We start from the raw sequence: 15733 nt of genomic DNA, 5'->3' as shown, positions 1-15733 counted from the left end.
TGAAATAGTTATAGACTGACTCACAGGAAGGTACCATGTATCCATTGCCCAGTTTCCTCCAATGGCAACATGTTGTATAACTATTGTAAAACTGCAAGTCTAGGAAATGAACATTGGTACAGTCCACAGAGGTTATTCACATATCACCAGTTTTACAAGCACTCATTTCTCTCTGTGTGTGTAGGTCTATAAAATTTTATAACACATGTAGATCTGTAGACTTACCACCAAAATCAAGATACAGAACTGTTCTATTACCAAGAGACTCCCTTGTAGTCACCCACTCCCTCTCCCTGATCCCTAACCCCTGGCAACATTAATCTGCTCTTCATCTCTTTAATTTTACTTCAAGAATGTTATATAAATAAAATTATACAGTATTTAATCTTTTGAGACTCTTTTTTCATTTGAGACTCATGCAAGTTGTTGCATGTTTATCAATAGCTCATTCTTTTTTTTAATATTTTTATTGATTTTGACAGAGAGAGGAAGGGAGAAGAACGCCCTGGCCAGTTTGGCTCAGCGGTTGAGCAATGGCCTGCAGACCAGAGAGTCCCGGGTTTGGTTCCTGCTAGGGGCATGTACCACAGGAAGGAAGGGAGGGAGGGAGGGAGGGAGGGAGGGGAAAGAAATAGAAACATCGATGTGTGAGAACCATCAATAGGTTGCCTCCTGCACACCCCCTACTGGGGATCAAGCTTGTAACCCGGGCATGTGCCCTGAATGGGTATCCAACTAGCGAGCTCCTGGTGCATAGGTGGACACTCAACCACTGAGCCATACCAGCCAGACAATAGCTCATTCTTTTTTACTAATGCATATTAGTCCATGGTATAATTATGCCACAATATGTTTAATCATTCATCTGTTGAAGAACATTTGGATTATTTCCAGTCTGAGGCTATCAGGAATAAAATTGCTATAAGCATTCATGTACAGGTTTTTATGTGAATATGAGTTTCAATTTCTCTGAAATAGATGCCCAAGAACACAATTGCTGGGTTGTGAATGTGTTGACTTTGACACAGGTCCTGTTTAGAAATTCCTGGTTCATCTTTGTGAATTCTAGACTTTCTGTTTGGGTATCTGTCTGCCACGAAGACAAGAACTAGAAAAAGTAAATGAATAGACTTTAATTTTCGAGAAAACTTAATTATGTAATATATTAAGAGGTGTGACTTTATTTATAAAATTATAGTTCTTTTTAGGTTTGAAATATAACTGCTAGAAAAGTAGTAGTAAAATATAGTAAGTGGTACCAATTTATTGAATGGCAAAGCATGGGTTACAAAATAGTTATTTTGGTCTATCTGTAAAACAGTGAACTCCAAAAAAAATGTTACACAAATTTATCTATCACCTTTGTCATTATGGACCCTCAGCTTCTTTTATTATTTTTGTATTGTTGTCCTCCATTTCCTACCCTTTGCCCCACTCCACCCAGCCCCCTGCTCCTGCTGCGTTCACCACATTATTGTATGTCCATGGGCCTCTGTCAGTCTATTCCATGTATTCATGCCTCTTGGACCCTTGACTGTTTTTAAAATTGAGGAATAACTGACATAATCCTTGGCTCTTGATAGTGCTTAATTCTTAATTTAATCTTTTTAGCTACTAAGATTTGTCAGTTTACCTCCTTAAATTCCTTTTCCCATGTACTTTTTGAAAAATGGGTGGACGAGTTCTATGCCAAGCAGGGAGTGAAACTTACGCCTTTTACATATTCTTTTGTATTGAGGCTTAAAATTTGGTTTTACTAGACTTTTTTTTTTTTTAAAACAGTTTTAGATTCACAGCAAAACTGGAAAGTACAGAGATTTCCCATATACCCTCTCCCCCATCACTGATATCTCACAGAGTAGTACGTTTGTTATAATGAGCCTACCTTGACATATCATTATCACCCAAAGCCCATAGTTTACATAGGGTTCAGTCTTGTACATTGCATGGGTTTGGACAAATGTATAATGACACATATCTACCATTATAGTATCACACATAGTAGTATTGAGGCTTTTTAATCAGCATGTATTCCTTTTGTGGTTCTTTCTTTTTATTTTATTTTATTTTATTTTTGGTGGTTCTTTCTTTTTAAATGAAAAAGGGAATGGGAAGGGGGAAGTATACTGTCCTTTCTACTTTATGAATTTACAGTCTATCACAGTACTTATCGTTTGTAGGGGGAAAAAACTAGAGGAAATGAATGTGTCTGTTTTTCAGGGTTCTGTTGTCCAATCTCTTCTCATTCTATACCCTGTCCCTTTAATCTTATTTACTTAATTAGCATCTAAATGTGATGGTTTTCAAATCTATATTTTTAATCTAGAGCTTTTCCTTGATCTCTAGTTCCTATTCTATTAAGATAATTGTCTGCTAGATGAGGATAACCTGAAGGTCCCGCAAATACAATGTTTACATAAAAGCTAAATGTCTATCTTCTTTCTATCATAGCAATATTGCATAAAGACCTTTAATCAACAAAACTTCCAATTCTTATTTTCCAATTGTAGTTTGATTCTAGAATTAGATAGCTTCCAGAGAACAAGATATAAGTAAATATCTGTGCAAAATAACACAGTTTGAATCATGAAAGAAATTAGCTTGGTGTATGGAAAGCAGCTAAGTGCCAAATAAAAACTATTCCAAACCAAAACATTAAGTACAATTTTTATTTCTAGCAACTTTAGCTCTAGGTTAGAAAATCTATGCCAGCTATGACATTAAATGGTGAAAATTTATTTAACTATAAAAATGTTGGTAGATTTGGTAGCCCCTTCTCTCAAGCAAAAACTGTCACTGGTTCATATCACAAGTAAGAGAGCCTTGAATTATTAGATCAATGATTTGAAAGTTAAAACCAGTGGTGAACCATATCATCTAGGAGAGATTTTTCCTTCAAAGTATGTGTATCTACCTCCCTTCACATTCCCTCTACCACTAGATTCTGAAGGGAAGTGGAGATGATATAACAGATATGTGTGTGTGCCTTTAAAAAAACTCCTACATTATTCTAATTAGGAGCAGGTGTGTGTGTGTGTGTGTGTGTGTGTGTGTGTGTGTGTGTGTAAAACTCTCCACTTTCATGGAAATTTTCTGAATTAGATCCAACTCTATTTTTAACATTGTATCAATAGCAGGCAAAAGGAGCAGAGCTACAGTGACAGGAGCTCAGTAAAAGGCTCTGCAGGTAAAGCTGTTATACTCACACCAGCTATAAGCTACCTTCAGAACTTTCTGTGCCAGCTCCCTCCAGAATCCACTGCATCACATTTTAGACAATGACAAATGTTCAGTTCATCATCCCGAGAAAAGCACATAGACTACTAGCGAGACAAAAATGTAAAAAGAAGCTATTTTGGACATTAAAAAAACTAAGCCACAGACAAAAAAAAAAAGCATAAAAACTCCTCTGTTCTTGTATTAAAAGAATAATAACAAAGTATTGTTTTGTGCAGCTGATAACTTGTTTGGAGACTTTCTGCCCATATTTTATCATTTTAGTTTTTTATTATGTAGCATTAGTTTTTCTATTATAAAGCTCAGTCGAGCTGAAAAATCTTAATTATTCTAGAACTTAGTAAACTACTATAAGATGCCAAAACTGTGTATTATTAAAAACAATCAAACTAAATCTATTGAATGTTGAAATGGCTTAAGAGTTGGATTTAAGCCCTGGCCAGTTTGGCTCAGCAGTTTAGAGCATCAGCCCAAGGACTGAAGAGTTGCGGGTTCAATTCCAGTCAAGGGCACTTACCTCAGTTTCGGTTTGGCCCTGGTCGGGGTCGTGCAAGAGGCAACCAGTCGATGTGTCTCTCTCACATCGATGTTTCTCTCTCTCTCTCTCTCTTCCTTCCCTCCCTCCCTCCCTCTCCCACTCTATCTGAAGGTAAATGGAAAAATATCCTCGGGTGAGGATTAAAAGAAAGAAACAAAAAGAAGTGGGATTCAAAAACAAACTTTCAAGGTCCATTTTAGAGCATAAGATCATACTTCTTTATAGTCACTGCTTCAAATTTCTTATAAACAGCTCTGATACTAAAGTGTGTTAGAACAGTGGACTTCTAATAGTGTATAAATAATCAGCCAATTATTATTATATTTTAATTTGGACTACTGTTTCTTAAATCACTTGACAATTTCCTACTCAATTGTTCAAACTTTATTGCATTCCACAATGACACCTACTGGCCATTAAAAATCAGCCATTAGCTAAGACAGCTCTAGTAGGCTGATTACATAATAAGAAACAAACACACACACACACACACACACACACCACCCTACAAAAAAACAGATTTGTTCATAGGTACTCATACTACAGACTGCAACTAAAATAGAAGCAGAAGTATTCTTTGTGACTGATATATTATTCTTGCAAAAAATAAAAAGACAATGAAACACTAAGTGCCAAAATATTTATCTGAAGCATTGATAAATATTTCAGTGTTCCATTTCAGAACTAACAAACCCTAATGATCCACTTCTCCTTACCAAATGATATTTAGACAAATAAATGAATTTTTGATTTAGGTTCTGGGACATACTAATATAAATTATTAATAGTAAAAGGAAAAGTATAGTACACTTGCTAATACTACATTAGTCCTTATCTTCCAAGGTAAAGGCAACATTTGAATCAGCTTACACTTTAGCAATTTAAAATGCCTTTTTTAAAAAACTGTTTTACAGTGAGCTACAAAACCAAGTTTTTAATGTAGTTTGTCCTTCCATAACATATACATAATGAACTTCCTCTATTAATTGTACAGTTCACTGTGTAAACAATGAATTATAAAAACTCAGAAAAAACATGATAATTGTTATTTATGTCTATAAATACAGTTTACCTCAGTCAGAGAAGTTAAAAAGAAACACACATATTTTTTAAACCTAAGAAATAAGCCATAACTAGTTCCTCGGTCCTACAGAACAAATTACTTAAAAGATGACTTTTGCATGTCCTCCTCCCCATTCAGACCACCACTTTATTTTCAGTCTCTAACATCCACAATATCTAAGGGTAAAATATCTAACAACGGAATTTCTAGTCCTTTTCCAATTTGCACTTACCTCCCACTATAGATTTTTGAGGCTCTCCGACCTTCCTAAAGATTAGAAAAAAAGAAGTATTTCTAATCAGCCTTGACCCTCAAAACAAATAAACTCATTACCTACATAGTGTGGACCTGGCCACGCTCATCTCAAACAAACGAATCTCTCGACTCAAGTCCACATTGAGAAAAGATCTTCGTGACCACTCTATCCGTCATGCGTCCACATTTACAGAGCCTGCCGAAGTAGAAAGCACACAACCGAACGAAAAAACTATTCTGACACATCAATGAGTTACCAGACCTCCACGTCCAAGAGGGTCAACCTAGTTGTTTGTGTAAATAACAGCCAAAGGTTACATAATTTATAGCTATGAAGAGTTGCAAAGATCTGACCGCCAGTAAGTATCTTTCTTCTCCGCTCCCCCTTCCAACCCCAAGAAATGGTCCTAAGAAGCAATCCCCAGGATTTCTCTCAGGTGCCGGCAATACCGCGTCCTTTTCTCTCCCCAAGCTTCGTGCAGGGGGTTCCTCCAGCTCCCACGACACCGTCTTGTTCTCGCCTCTCTCCTCTCTTTGCTGGCGCACCGCAGCCCTCCACGCCCTAGGCCCCCACGTCGTGGCACAGGGCTCAGCCTCCACCCTCCTCAGCTGCCCTCTCCTCGTCACGACCTCCCAAGCGGCTACCTGGTCTAGGAAAGGTTTCGGAACCACCACCACTCCGGCTACCACCTTCCCAGACCAACCTGGTCAGATCCCCTCTATAGCTTCTGCAGCCGGAGATGAAAATCCCTCCCGACGTAGCCCTCTGCGTCCCCGAAAGGGAGCGCGGCCGCTTACCTGTCACCCCGCTGCCTCTGGCTTCTTACCGCCACCGCCTCCCGCAGCAGCCTGCCAACTGCAGCGCAACAACCAGCCCTCCCACTGGGTGAGTCCACGTCCTAACAACAGCCTCACTTATTGGCTGCAGATGCCCGCGGCCCTCCCCTCTGTGCAGTGTCTAAAGATTCCGGTCTCCAAGCAAGGAAAACATCGCCTCTTTCCCGCCCTTCTGTCCTCCACAGTTTGTCTGATCTTTGTTGACCACAGATGCACAGAGGTGCGGAAAAAAATGTCGACTTTCAGCCCTTCAAGTCATCTCCACCTGGCCCATAAATCTGAGACCCCGTACCAGAATTTTAAATAGCTTCTCGGCTTTTCTACCGGAAGGTACTCAAGGTGACAACTTCCGTTTCCGGTTGGCTCTGGATGGAGGTTTGACTATTGAATGTCCTGAGAGGTCAGATTGCTGTCAGGTAAATTAGAGAGTTGGTGGGAGAACTCTTGACTGGGAATAAGAATGAGATTCTCTTTGGGGGAGTTTAGAAAAGGACAGAATAAATAAAGGGTGGGTAGCTCCAGAGGGAAGGGGATCGAAGAACTAGCGGGAGAGAACTATGAAGTGCCGTGGTAGTGAGGGGTGGCTGTAAAAGGATACAGTGAGAATTACTGTGGTTATTAAGTCCAGATGCTTTTTTCCTACTCTGCTACCAACAGCACCCTATGTCCCGTGTTTTGGGTTTACTTTAAATTGAATAAAGGCAGAACAGCCCCAAATCGAAAAATTTGTGAACTAGAAATAACTATAAGGCCAGCCTCACAAATATGTATAGTTTTAAGTGAGATATTTCTGCTGTGAATCTTATTGACACATTGCTAAAGTGAAAAAAGCAGGGTACAAAATAACATCCATTTTTAGAGTGATTTACTCTAAAATTTTTACTATTTTAAAGTTCATATACATAGGTTCAGGGACTGGGGCACTAAAAATTCATTTTTCTTATTTTCTAATGTTTTTATAGTATCCACAAATTTAAAAATGAGAGGATATTGGGATATATTCTTGCAAGTCTTTGGTAAACCATGAAATTACATGTAATGAAAGTAGCATTATCTCCTCTTATTTCCTTCTTAGGGATTCCAGCCCCTTTTAGTGGAGGTTGATCTTCACCAAATTAATAGGTTCACTCCAAACATAGGTAGATAACTTTAAAATTTTTATGATTACATGGGTTTTCTTTGCGGAACTAATTTCCTTGCTATTTTTGTTTGAACAGCTCTGAACTGGAAATAATCACCTGTTGTTGAGTCCTTGGCATAATTTGTCACTTTATCTAATTTTACTTTTTACTGTGAAGTATACATAACAAAAGGGTGTATAAAACATAAGTACTTTTTAAATAATTATAATTAAGCAAACATTTGTGTAACTACCCTTCAGATTAGGAAATAAAGCATTACCAATAATTTAGAACATGCATTTTAAACAGAAGTGATGATCTTCAAGCGGTGAAAATTGGTTCTGAGAGGATGGGTGCGGGGAGTGGGGGGATGAAAAAAATCTTACAGACTACAGTGGTTTGTGGCCCTCTACAGAGCCTTGTACATAAACATATCTACAGTATATCTGTGGTATTAAAATTTCATTGTGGGAGAGGGGTGAAAATGTGATAAAGAAAACAACTGTCCAAAAAACCTTCTTTGACATACAAGAATTAAAAATAGGTTGGAAAACACTACCTTAGAAGCTCCCAGTAGAGCTCTGATTTTAATCTCCTCTACCAAGGGGTAACTACTGTCCTGACGTGTGATAGGCATTCACTTGTTTTACTTTAATTTTCCATCTGTGATTCATTCCTAAAAAATGAATTGTTAGCACTAGTCAGTTTGGCTCAGCAGTTAGAGCATCAGCCCGCGGACCAGAGAGGCACGGGTTCGGTTCCCGATAAGGGCATGTACCTAGGTGTCAGTTTGTCCCTGGCCCCGGATGGAGTCATGTGGATGGCAACCACTTGATGTGTCTCTCACATTGATGTTTCTCTCTTTCTCTTCCTCCCTGTCTCCCTCCTGCTCTATATGAAGATAAATGCCCAAAAAAAAAAAAAGTCCTCTGGTGAGGATGAAAAAAAAAATGAATTGTTAGGTTTCAGATCTATATTAATAAGATCAAAGTGTATGCATTTTTTTTTTATGACTCACCCCTTTCTCATTATATTTGTAAGATTAATACTGTTGCATGTTGTTTTTCATTGACTAATATTCTGTAGGTGACTGTTTCATAATCCATTATTGTTGGATAGTTGGTTCGTTTACAATTTAGGGCTTACATCATAATGTGGTTAAAAAGATTCTTATAAAACATACCTATTTTTATACACATGCAAGAGATTCTCTAGAGCAGTGTGTTGTCCAGTAGAAATATGCAAGGCACATATGTAATTTAAAATTTTTTAGTAACCATATTAAAAAGGTAAAAAGAAACAGATAAAATTAATTTATTTCTGAGTATATTCAAAATACTGTTTTAAAATGTAATCAGTGTTAAAGTTATTAATGAAATACTTTATATTTTCTTCATACTGGCTTCAAAATTGATGTATTTTACACTTGCAGAATATGTTTGTATGCTGTTTTCATAAATGTAAACACTTGATCTGTGTTTATATTTTTTCAAATATACTGTTGATCAAGTAAATCCATATACTCAAATTGTTCAAAATACACTTTAAATTTTCCAATAACTAATTTGAGAATTCATTTTGAAATTCAAATTAATTGAAATTAAATAAAAAGTCTAGTTCCCCAGTTGCACTAGCCAGATTCGAATGCTAGTAGCTACCATATTGGACAGTGCAGATCTAGAGTATATTTATCTAGAAGTACAGTTGCTAGACCATAAGATATTCAAATGTTCAGCTTTTTAGGTCATGCCAAACAGTTTTTCAGAGTGGTTGTGCTATGTCACATTTTCACCACCTGGATGTGAAAGTGGAAGGCACAACCCAATGAGCTGAAGTTTATTGTTTTGTTATCTATAAAAATAACACTAGTAAAAAAAAAATAATAACACTAGTAAAACTGAAGTATTTATATTACTATTAAGGGCATATTTTATTTAATGAAACAAACTTATCAATTAAAAAGGGGTCCTGAGGTCTCTGTTGCTGTAGCTCAGGAATCAGCAAACTATAGCCTACTGACTAAATTCAGCCCATTGCTGCCCTGGCCTATATGGCTCAGTTGGTTGAGCATCGTCCTGTATACCGAAAGGTTGCTGGTTTGATTCCTGGTCAGGGCATATGCCCAGGTTTTGGGTCCAGTTTCTGCAACCCATAGAAACGATGTTTTTCTCTAAAAAATTTATTTAAAAAAATTTTTTTAAAATATTCAACCCATTGCTTGTTTTGTGTACAGGCCATCAGATAAGAACAGTTTTTACAGGCAAATGTGCAATCAATTTGATATTAAGGAACACTAAACTTTAAGCCCTGGTTAAGCAAAATCTTATCCCCCCCCAAATAATTCCTCATCAGTAGACCCTTGTAACAAAAAAATTATACACAGTTATGTTTTGCATTTTATCAATAAAATATATGTGGAAAATTGTTTGTTTTCATTACATAAGTACCTATATAATAGCCTTGATTTTACCTTTTGGCCCACAAAGTAAAATATTTACTGTCTGGCTCTTTACAGAAAAAGTTCATGTGATCATATATATTTAAACACAGTGATGCTGCATTTTAATAGGATCATCTAAAGAAAGCGGTAATAAATCAGCATGTAAAACATTTTTGTTATGCATATCTATGCATTATGAAAGGACTAAAAGGAAGGGAATGGTATTGCTTAGAAATTAGGAACAAGGGCTCTAAAACCAAACTGCAAGGTTCAAAATTCAGTTGTAGCCAGTTGGTGAGGCTCAGTGGCTTGAACGTGATCCCAGGCAACAAGAGGTTACTGGTTGGCTTCCCAGCCAGGGCACATGCCCGGGTTTCGGGTTTCAGGCTCAACCCTAGGTAGGGGGGGAGTACAAGAATTAGCCGATCTCTCATTGATGTTTCTCTCTCTCCCTCTCCCTCTCTCTCTAAAATCAATAAAAACATATTTTTAAAAACCAATTTGTACCATTTACTATTTTTGTTACCTTCAGAAAGTTACCTTCATTGCCTTCATCTGTAAAATGGAGATAATAATTGTAATTTAAGTTCAAAGAGTTATTTTGGAATTAACAGAGTTAATACATGTGAAGCGGTTTAGCATACCTGGCACATCAGTCCCAATAAATGTCTGCCGTTATTTTAATGAAGAAAGGAATGAAAAAAATAAATGGTTGTCTCTGAATGATGGGATTACTGATTATTTTTCTTTTTAATATTTTATATATGTGTATTTATTTTTATATATGTGAACATACACTAGTTATATAATATGCTATTTTATAAAATCTCTTAACTCAGAATTTAAAATATTTATGTTGGTTTTCTTTTTAAAACATTAATTTTTAATGTTTTACCTTAAAATATTAATAATAAATGTGGTTATTTGATAGCTACAATGTGCATATTACTCTCTTATGTTAATCTTTTCCTATAGACATGGCCCATGGACATGGACATGAACATGGTCATGGTAAAATGGAACTTCCAGATTATAAACAGTGGAAGATAGAAGGGACACCATTAGAAACTGTACAGGAGAAGCTGGCTGCACGAGGGCTAAGGGATCCGTGGGGCCGGTAAGAATAATTAAATAATTTAGATAGAATTTATCCTAGAGACTCATCTGTTTATTTTTAATGTATTTTCCTTTAAAAAAAAATGTATTGAAAATGGCTTTTTGCATTAAAGTTGTAAAATCAGTTTTATTGAAGCATCATTTGCATACAGTAAAATTTACCCATTCCATGTGTTTTGACAAATGTATACAATTATGTAACCACCACCACAGTCAGGATATAGACTATTTCTGTCCTCCCAAAAAGTTCCTTCTTGTCCCTTTCACACTCAGTGTCATCCTACTCCTGGCTCCTGGCTTCTGCTTTTTGTCTCTGTAGTTTTCCCTTTCCTGAATTTTATACAATTGGAATCATACAGTATGTAGTCATTTGTTGTGGCCACTTTCACTAAGTATACTGCTTTTGAGACTTAGGCACATTGTTAACTTATATCCCTAGTTCCTTTCTTCCTTATTGCTGAATAATATTCATTATGTGCATATACTTCTTTGTGTTTATGGTTCACCAATTAATTGCCTTTTTGGTTGTTTCCCATTTTTTACTATTACTAGTAAAGATGCTATAACCATTCAAATACACGTGTGTATGAACATAATGTTTTCATTTCTCTTGGGTAAATACCTAAGAGTGTGATTTCTGGATCATATAATAAGTGTATGGTTATTTTCATTTTTATAAAAAGCTGCCAAATGGTTTTTCCCACCATCAGTGTATGAGAATTTTAGTTGCTCAGTGTCCTCATCAACATTTGGTTGATGGTCTTTTAATTTTAGCCATTTTAGTGAATTTTGTACCTCTTTGTGATTTTAATTTGCATTTCCATGAAGACTGATGATTATAACAATCTTTTCCAGTGCTTAGGTGTCATTTGTGCTTTTTTTGGTGCAATGGCTATTCAGATATTTTGCCCATTTATTTATCAGAGTATTTGTCTTTTATTGAATTATGAGATTTCTCTATATATTTTTAGTATTTAAGTCTTTTATCAGATATAAATTTTCAAATGTTTTTTTCTTAGAATGTAGTTTATCTTTACATTTTCTTAATAATGCCTGTCAAAGAATTTTAAGTTTTGATGAAGTCTCAATCTGGCATTTTTTTCCTATTATGGTTTGTGCTTTTTGCATCCTAAATTTTCTCCAATGCTTTCTTTTAGAAGTTTTTATAGTGTTCTTTTTTTACACTTAGGCATAGGATTAATTTTTAGTTAATTTTGGTATCATGTGAGATAAGGATGAAAGTCAGTAGTTTTGCATTTGGACATCCAGTTGTTCTAGCACCATTTGTTAATACTGTATTTCCCCTATTGATTTACCCTGATACCTTTGTCAAAAATCATTTGACAGTATCTGTGGTCTATTTCTGGATTCTATTCTGTGACCCTGATCAATATGTCTACCCTTATGCCAGTACCACACTGTCTTTAAATCAGGTGACATAAGGTCTCCATTTTTTAAAAGCTATTTTAGGTTCTTTGCATTTAGATTTAAATTTTAGACTAAATGTTTAAGTTTCTACAAAAAGCTTGCTTGGATTTTTAAATTTTATTTTATTTTATTTTATTTTTAGAGAGGGAAGAAGTGGGGGAGAGAGAGAGAGATCTGTTGCCTCCTGCACATGCCCCAAGTGGGGACCGAACCTGCGATTTGGTATATGCCCTGACCAGGAATCAAACCCATGACCTTCTGGTGCATGAGACCATTCTTCTACCAAATGAGCCACACTGGCCAGGGCAGACCTGCATGAATTTTAATTGGGATCTCATTGAATCTATAGCTCAATTGATATCTTGATATCTTTTTTATTTTACATTTTTTTTTGTTCAGATAGAGTGGGAGGGAGAGAGAGAGAAACATCGATGTGAAAGGGACACACCAAGTGGCTGCCACCCGCATGACCAACCAGGGCCGGGGACAAACTGCAACCAAGGTACATGCCCCAGCGGGAACCGAACCCCGGTCTCTCTGGACCGCAGGCCGACGCTCTAACCACTGAACCAAACCAGCCAGGGCGATAATTGATATCTTTAAATACTATACGTCTTGTACATATTAAATTTATCCTGAATTATTCTCTATTCTCATGCTATTGTAAATGGTATTTTTAAACTTCAATTTCCAATTGTTTTTTGCTAATATATAAAAATGAAATTGAGTTTTACATGTTGACTTTGTATCTGTCCCCTTACTAAATTCACTTTTTAGTTCTAACAGTTCTTTTTTACAGATTCCTTAAGATTTTATTTCATAAATAACTTTGTGTACAAATATGGTATTACTTCTTCCTTTTCAATCTATAAACTTTTTTTTTTTCCCAATTTTTAATTTTTTTTTGTTACAGATGTTTCTCCTTTTTTACCCCATTGGCACCCCCCTCCCTACCCCACCCCCGCCCCGTCCTCGGATTTGTTGTCCATGCCCATTGGTCATGCATACATGCATATAAGTTCTGTGGTTTAGCTCCTCCCACCCCCAACCCCCTCTTCTGAGGGATGTCAATCTGTGCCCTACTTCCATGTTTCTGGGTCTACCCTATTCCTCAGACTGTTATGTTCATTATATTTGTATATAAGTGAGATCATGTGGTATTTGTCTTTTTCTGCTGGGCTTATTTCACTTAGGATAATACTTTCCAGGTCCCTCCATGTCGTCTCAAAGGATAAGAGATCTTTCTTTCTTACAGCTGCATAGTACTCCATTGCATATATGTACCACAGCTTTTTCAATCTGTAAACTTTTAATTTCTATTTTGTTTGCATTATTTTACTGGCTAGCACTGCTAGTATAATGTTGAATAAAAGTGGTAATAATGGACATTCTTGCCGTCTTCCTAGTTGAGGGAAAGCATTCAGTCTTTCACCACTAAGTATAATCTTCGTTGTAGGCTGATCATAGATGCCCTTGATCAAGTTGAGGAATCTCTCTTTTATTTTTTATTCCTAAGTTACTGTGAGTTGCTATTATTATTATTATTATTATTATTGGTGTTGAATTTCGTTAATGCTTTTTCCGCATCTATTGAGATGCTCTCATAGCTTTTTATTCTGTTAATATGATGAATTACTCTTATTTATTTTCAAAGATTAAACCAATCTTGAATTTCTGAGGTAAATCCTATTTCATCATGATATATTGTCCTTTATATATATTGCTGGATTTAATTTTCTAAAATTTTGTTAGGAATAGTTGCATCTACGTTCATGAGGGATATTACTCTGTAGTTTTCTTCTAATGTCCTTGTCTGATATTGGTATCTAAATTATATTTGATTAGACCTCATATTTTCTAGTAAGTCAGATTTTTAGCATTAAGTGGTTTTTGTTCTTCATAACATGATTTTTTTCTACTCACTTATCACTGCCTGTGAGAAAAGACTTTTTGCACTAGAGGTCTCTAACTTCTGTTTACATCTCTAGAGATTTAGGGTACTCAGAAGAATGATTGCCAGAGCAGGAAGTCTTCTAAACTTCAAGCTGCTATGACAGAAATTTATAAGTAGTAATAATAATGCCAAATTACATACTCTCTGTGCCTAAATATATTATACATTAACCTGTTTATTCTTTATAACAACACTATAAGTAGATAGTAATTTTCATTGAGTAGGAGAGGAAATAGGCCCTGACAGGTTAAGCAACTTGCCCACCTAAAAGGTTGTGAATCTAGTATAAGTGGCAGAGCTGTAGTGACTAGTACAGGCAAAGCCACAAAGCTGATCTATTTTATATGTGAAATGCGGGCATATAGACTTAGTTATCCTATACCACCAATTGTGGTCCACTTAGATGATCTTATATAAGGTTGCATTTATGTCATTTAGAAAGATGAAAATTAAATGTACTTTACTCAGTGAATGTACATAAGTTGTATGTGATTATAATTTTTCCTTTTTTTTTCTTCTAGCAATGAAGCTTGGAGATACATGGGTGGCTTTGCAAATAATGTTTCCTTTTATGGTGCATTATTAAAAGGATTCAAATGGGGATTTGCTGCATTTGTGGTAGCTGTAGGAGTTGAATATTACCTGGAGTCCCAAAATAAAGATAAGAAGCATCACTGAAGATAATACCTGGAAGTATCATAGTGACTTCATAACTCTCTTATAAAAATAAGATTTCTTCACTGTAGCCTACTCATCTGTGTATCCCTTAAAGAATACTAGTAAGATTTAATAAAGAATATGTGTGCCAGTCTGTTTTTGTCATTCTTTAAAAAAAAAAAAAAAAATGTTTTAAGCCATATCAGATTTGCTTTGGAACACATGGTTGTTGAGTACAAGCAACAGTGCATTCTGCATATAGCAGACAGCCAGCATATATTTGAACAAATTGATGTGTTTTAATAGATAAATTTTGTTATTGAGATAACATTTTCCATCTTAACTATTTTTAAATATATATATTTTAATTGATTTTTGAGAGAGAGAGAGGGAAACATTGATCGGCTGCCTCCTGCATGTCCCCTACTGGGGCATCGAGCCGGCAACCTGGGCATGTGCCCTGACCAGGAATTGAATGGGGACTTCTCAGTCCATGGGACAATACTCTATCCACTGAGCCATATCGGCCAGGCTCAAAATTTCTTTTTAAAGCTGAATAATATTGTATATATATGTCATAATTTGCTTATCCATTCATCTGTGGACTTTTGGATTACTTCCACATTTTAGCTGTTATAACTAATGCTGCTATAAACATGGGTGCACTCTTAATAGGATTTAAATGGTAGTTGGCCTTGCTGCTTTACCATCTTCTGCAGGTGGTTTAACCAGACCTATATTATACTATTAAATATTTCTGCCCAGTTCTGGTTGACATGTCTATCGTTCATTTTTCTTCGTTGTGATCTTTTCTATTCTTGCTTTAGTTCTCTTTCCCGTGCTGTGAAAAGTTTGACATTTTTTTCCAGTAATACACTAGACATCTCCCCCATGTCATTGAGTTGTAAATTTTTAATTAAATCTCTAAAGTTGAGACAGCTCAGCTTGTTGAGGGGTAATATTTTTTGCTTGAATAGCAAAGCTAATATAAAACTTGAGTGAGTTTTTTCTTTGTAAATTTGTTTGTTTTGTTAATCCTCACCCAAGGATATTTTTTTATTGATTTTTAGGTAGAGTGGAAGGGAAG

At 35.9% G+C, this 15733-nt stretch overlaps 2 protein-coding genes across 6 annotated transcripts in view; one reads left to right on the top strand and one right to left on the bottom strand.

Moving 5' to 3' along the window:
• The window catches only part of FAM126B (family with sequence similarity 126 member B), a 60923-nt gene extending 54952 nt beyond the window's left edge, over positions 1-5971 (bottom strand). For all 4 annotated transcript variants that reach the window (XM_036253900.1, XM_036253899.1, XM_036253898.1 and 1 more), the window contains exon 1: positions 5892-5971. The gene's annotated coding sequence lies outside the window, so the exon portion shown is untranslated. The remainder of the gene's footprint in view (positions 1-5891) is intronic.
• Positions 5972-6135: 164 nt separating this feature from the next.
• NDUFB3 (NADH:ubiquinone oxidoreductase subunit B3) lies at positions 6136-14800 on the top strand. 2 transcript variants are annotated; one of them, XM_036254608.1, is made up of 3 exons: positions 6136-6346; positions 10467-10608; positions 14511-14800. In XM_036254608.1, the coding sequence occupies exons 2-3, from the start codon at positions 10469-10471 to the stop codon at positions 14665-14667; spliced, it is 297 nt and encodes a 98-aa protein (XP_036110501.1). In that variant the 5' UTR covers positions 6136-6346; positions 10467-10468; the 3' UTR covers positions 14668-14800. The 2 variants fall into 2 exon arrangements, with proteins under 2 accessions (XP_036110501.1, XP_036110502.1); XM_036254609.1 differs by lacking the exon at positions 6136-6346 and adding an exon at positions 7010-7069.
• The last annotated feature ends 933 nt before the right edge of the window (positions 14801-15733 follow it).

This window comes from Molossus molossus, unplaced genomic scaffold (assembly GCF_014108415.1).
Source record: "Molossus molossus isolate mMolMol1 unplaced genomic scaffold, mMolMol1.p scaffold_m16_p_11, whole genome shotgun sequence".
NCBI classification, from domain to species: Eukaryota; Metazoa; Chordata; class Mammalia; order Chiroptera; family Molossidae; genus Molossus; species Molossus molossus.
The sequence above is the reverse complement of the archived record's forward strand: the minus strand, read 5'-3'. Positions and strand labels throughout refer to the sequence as shown.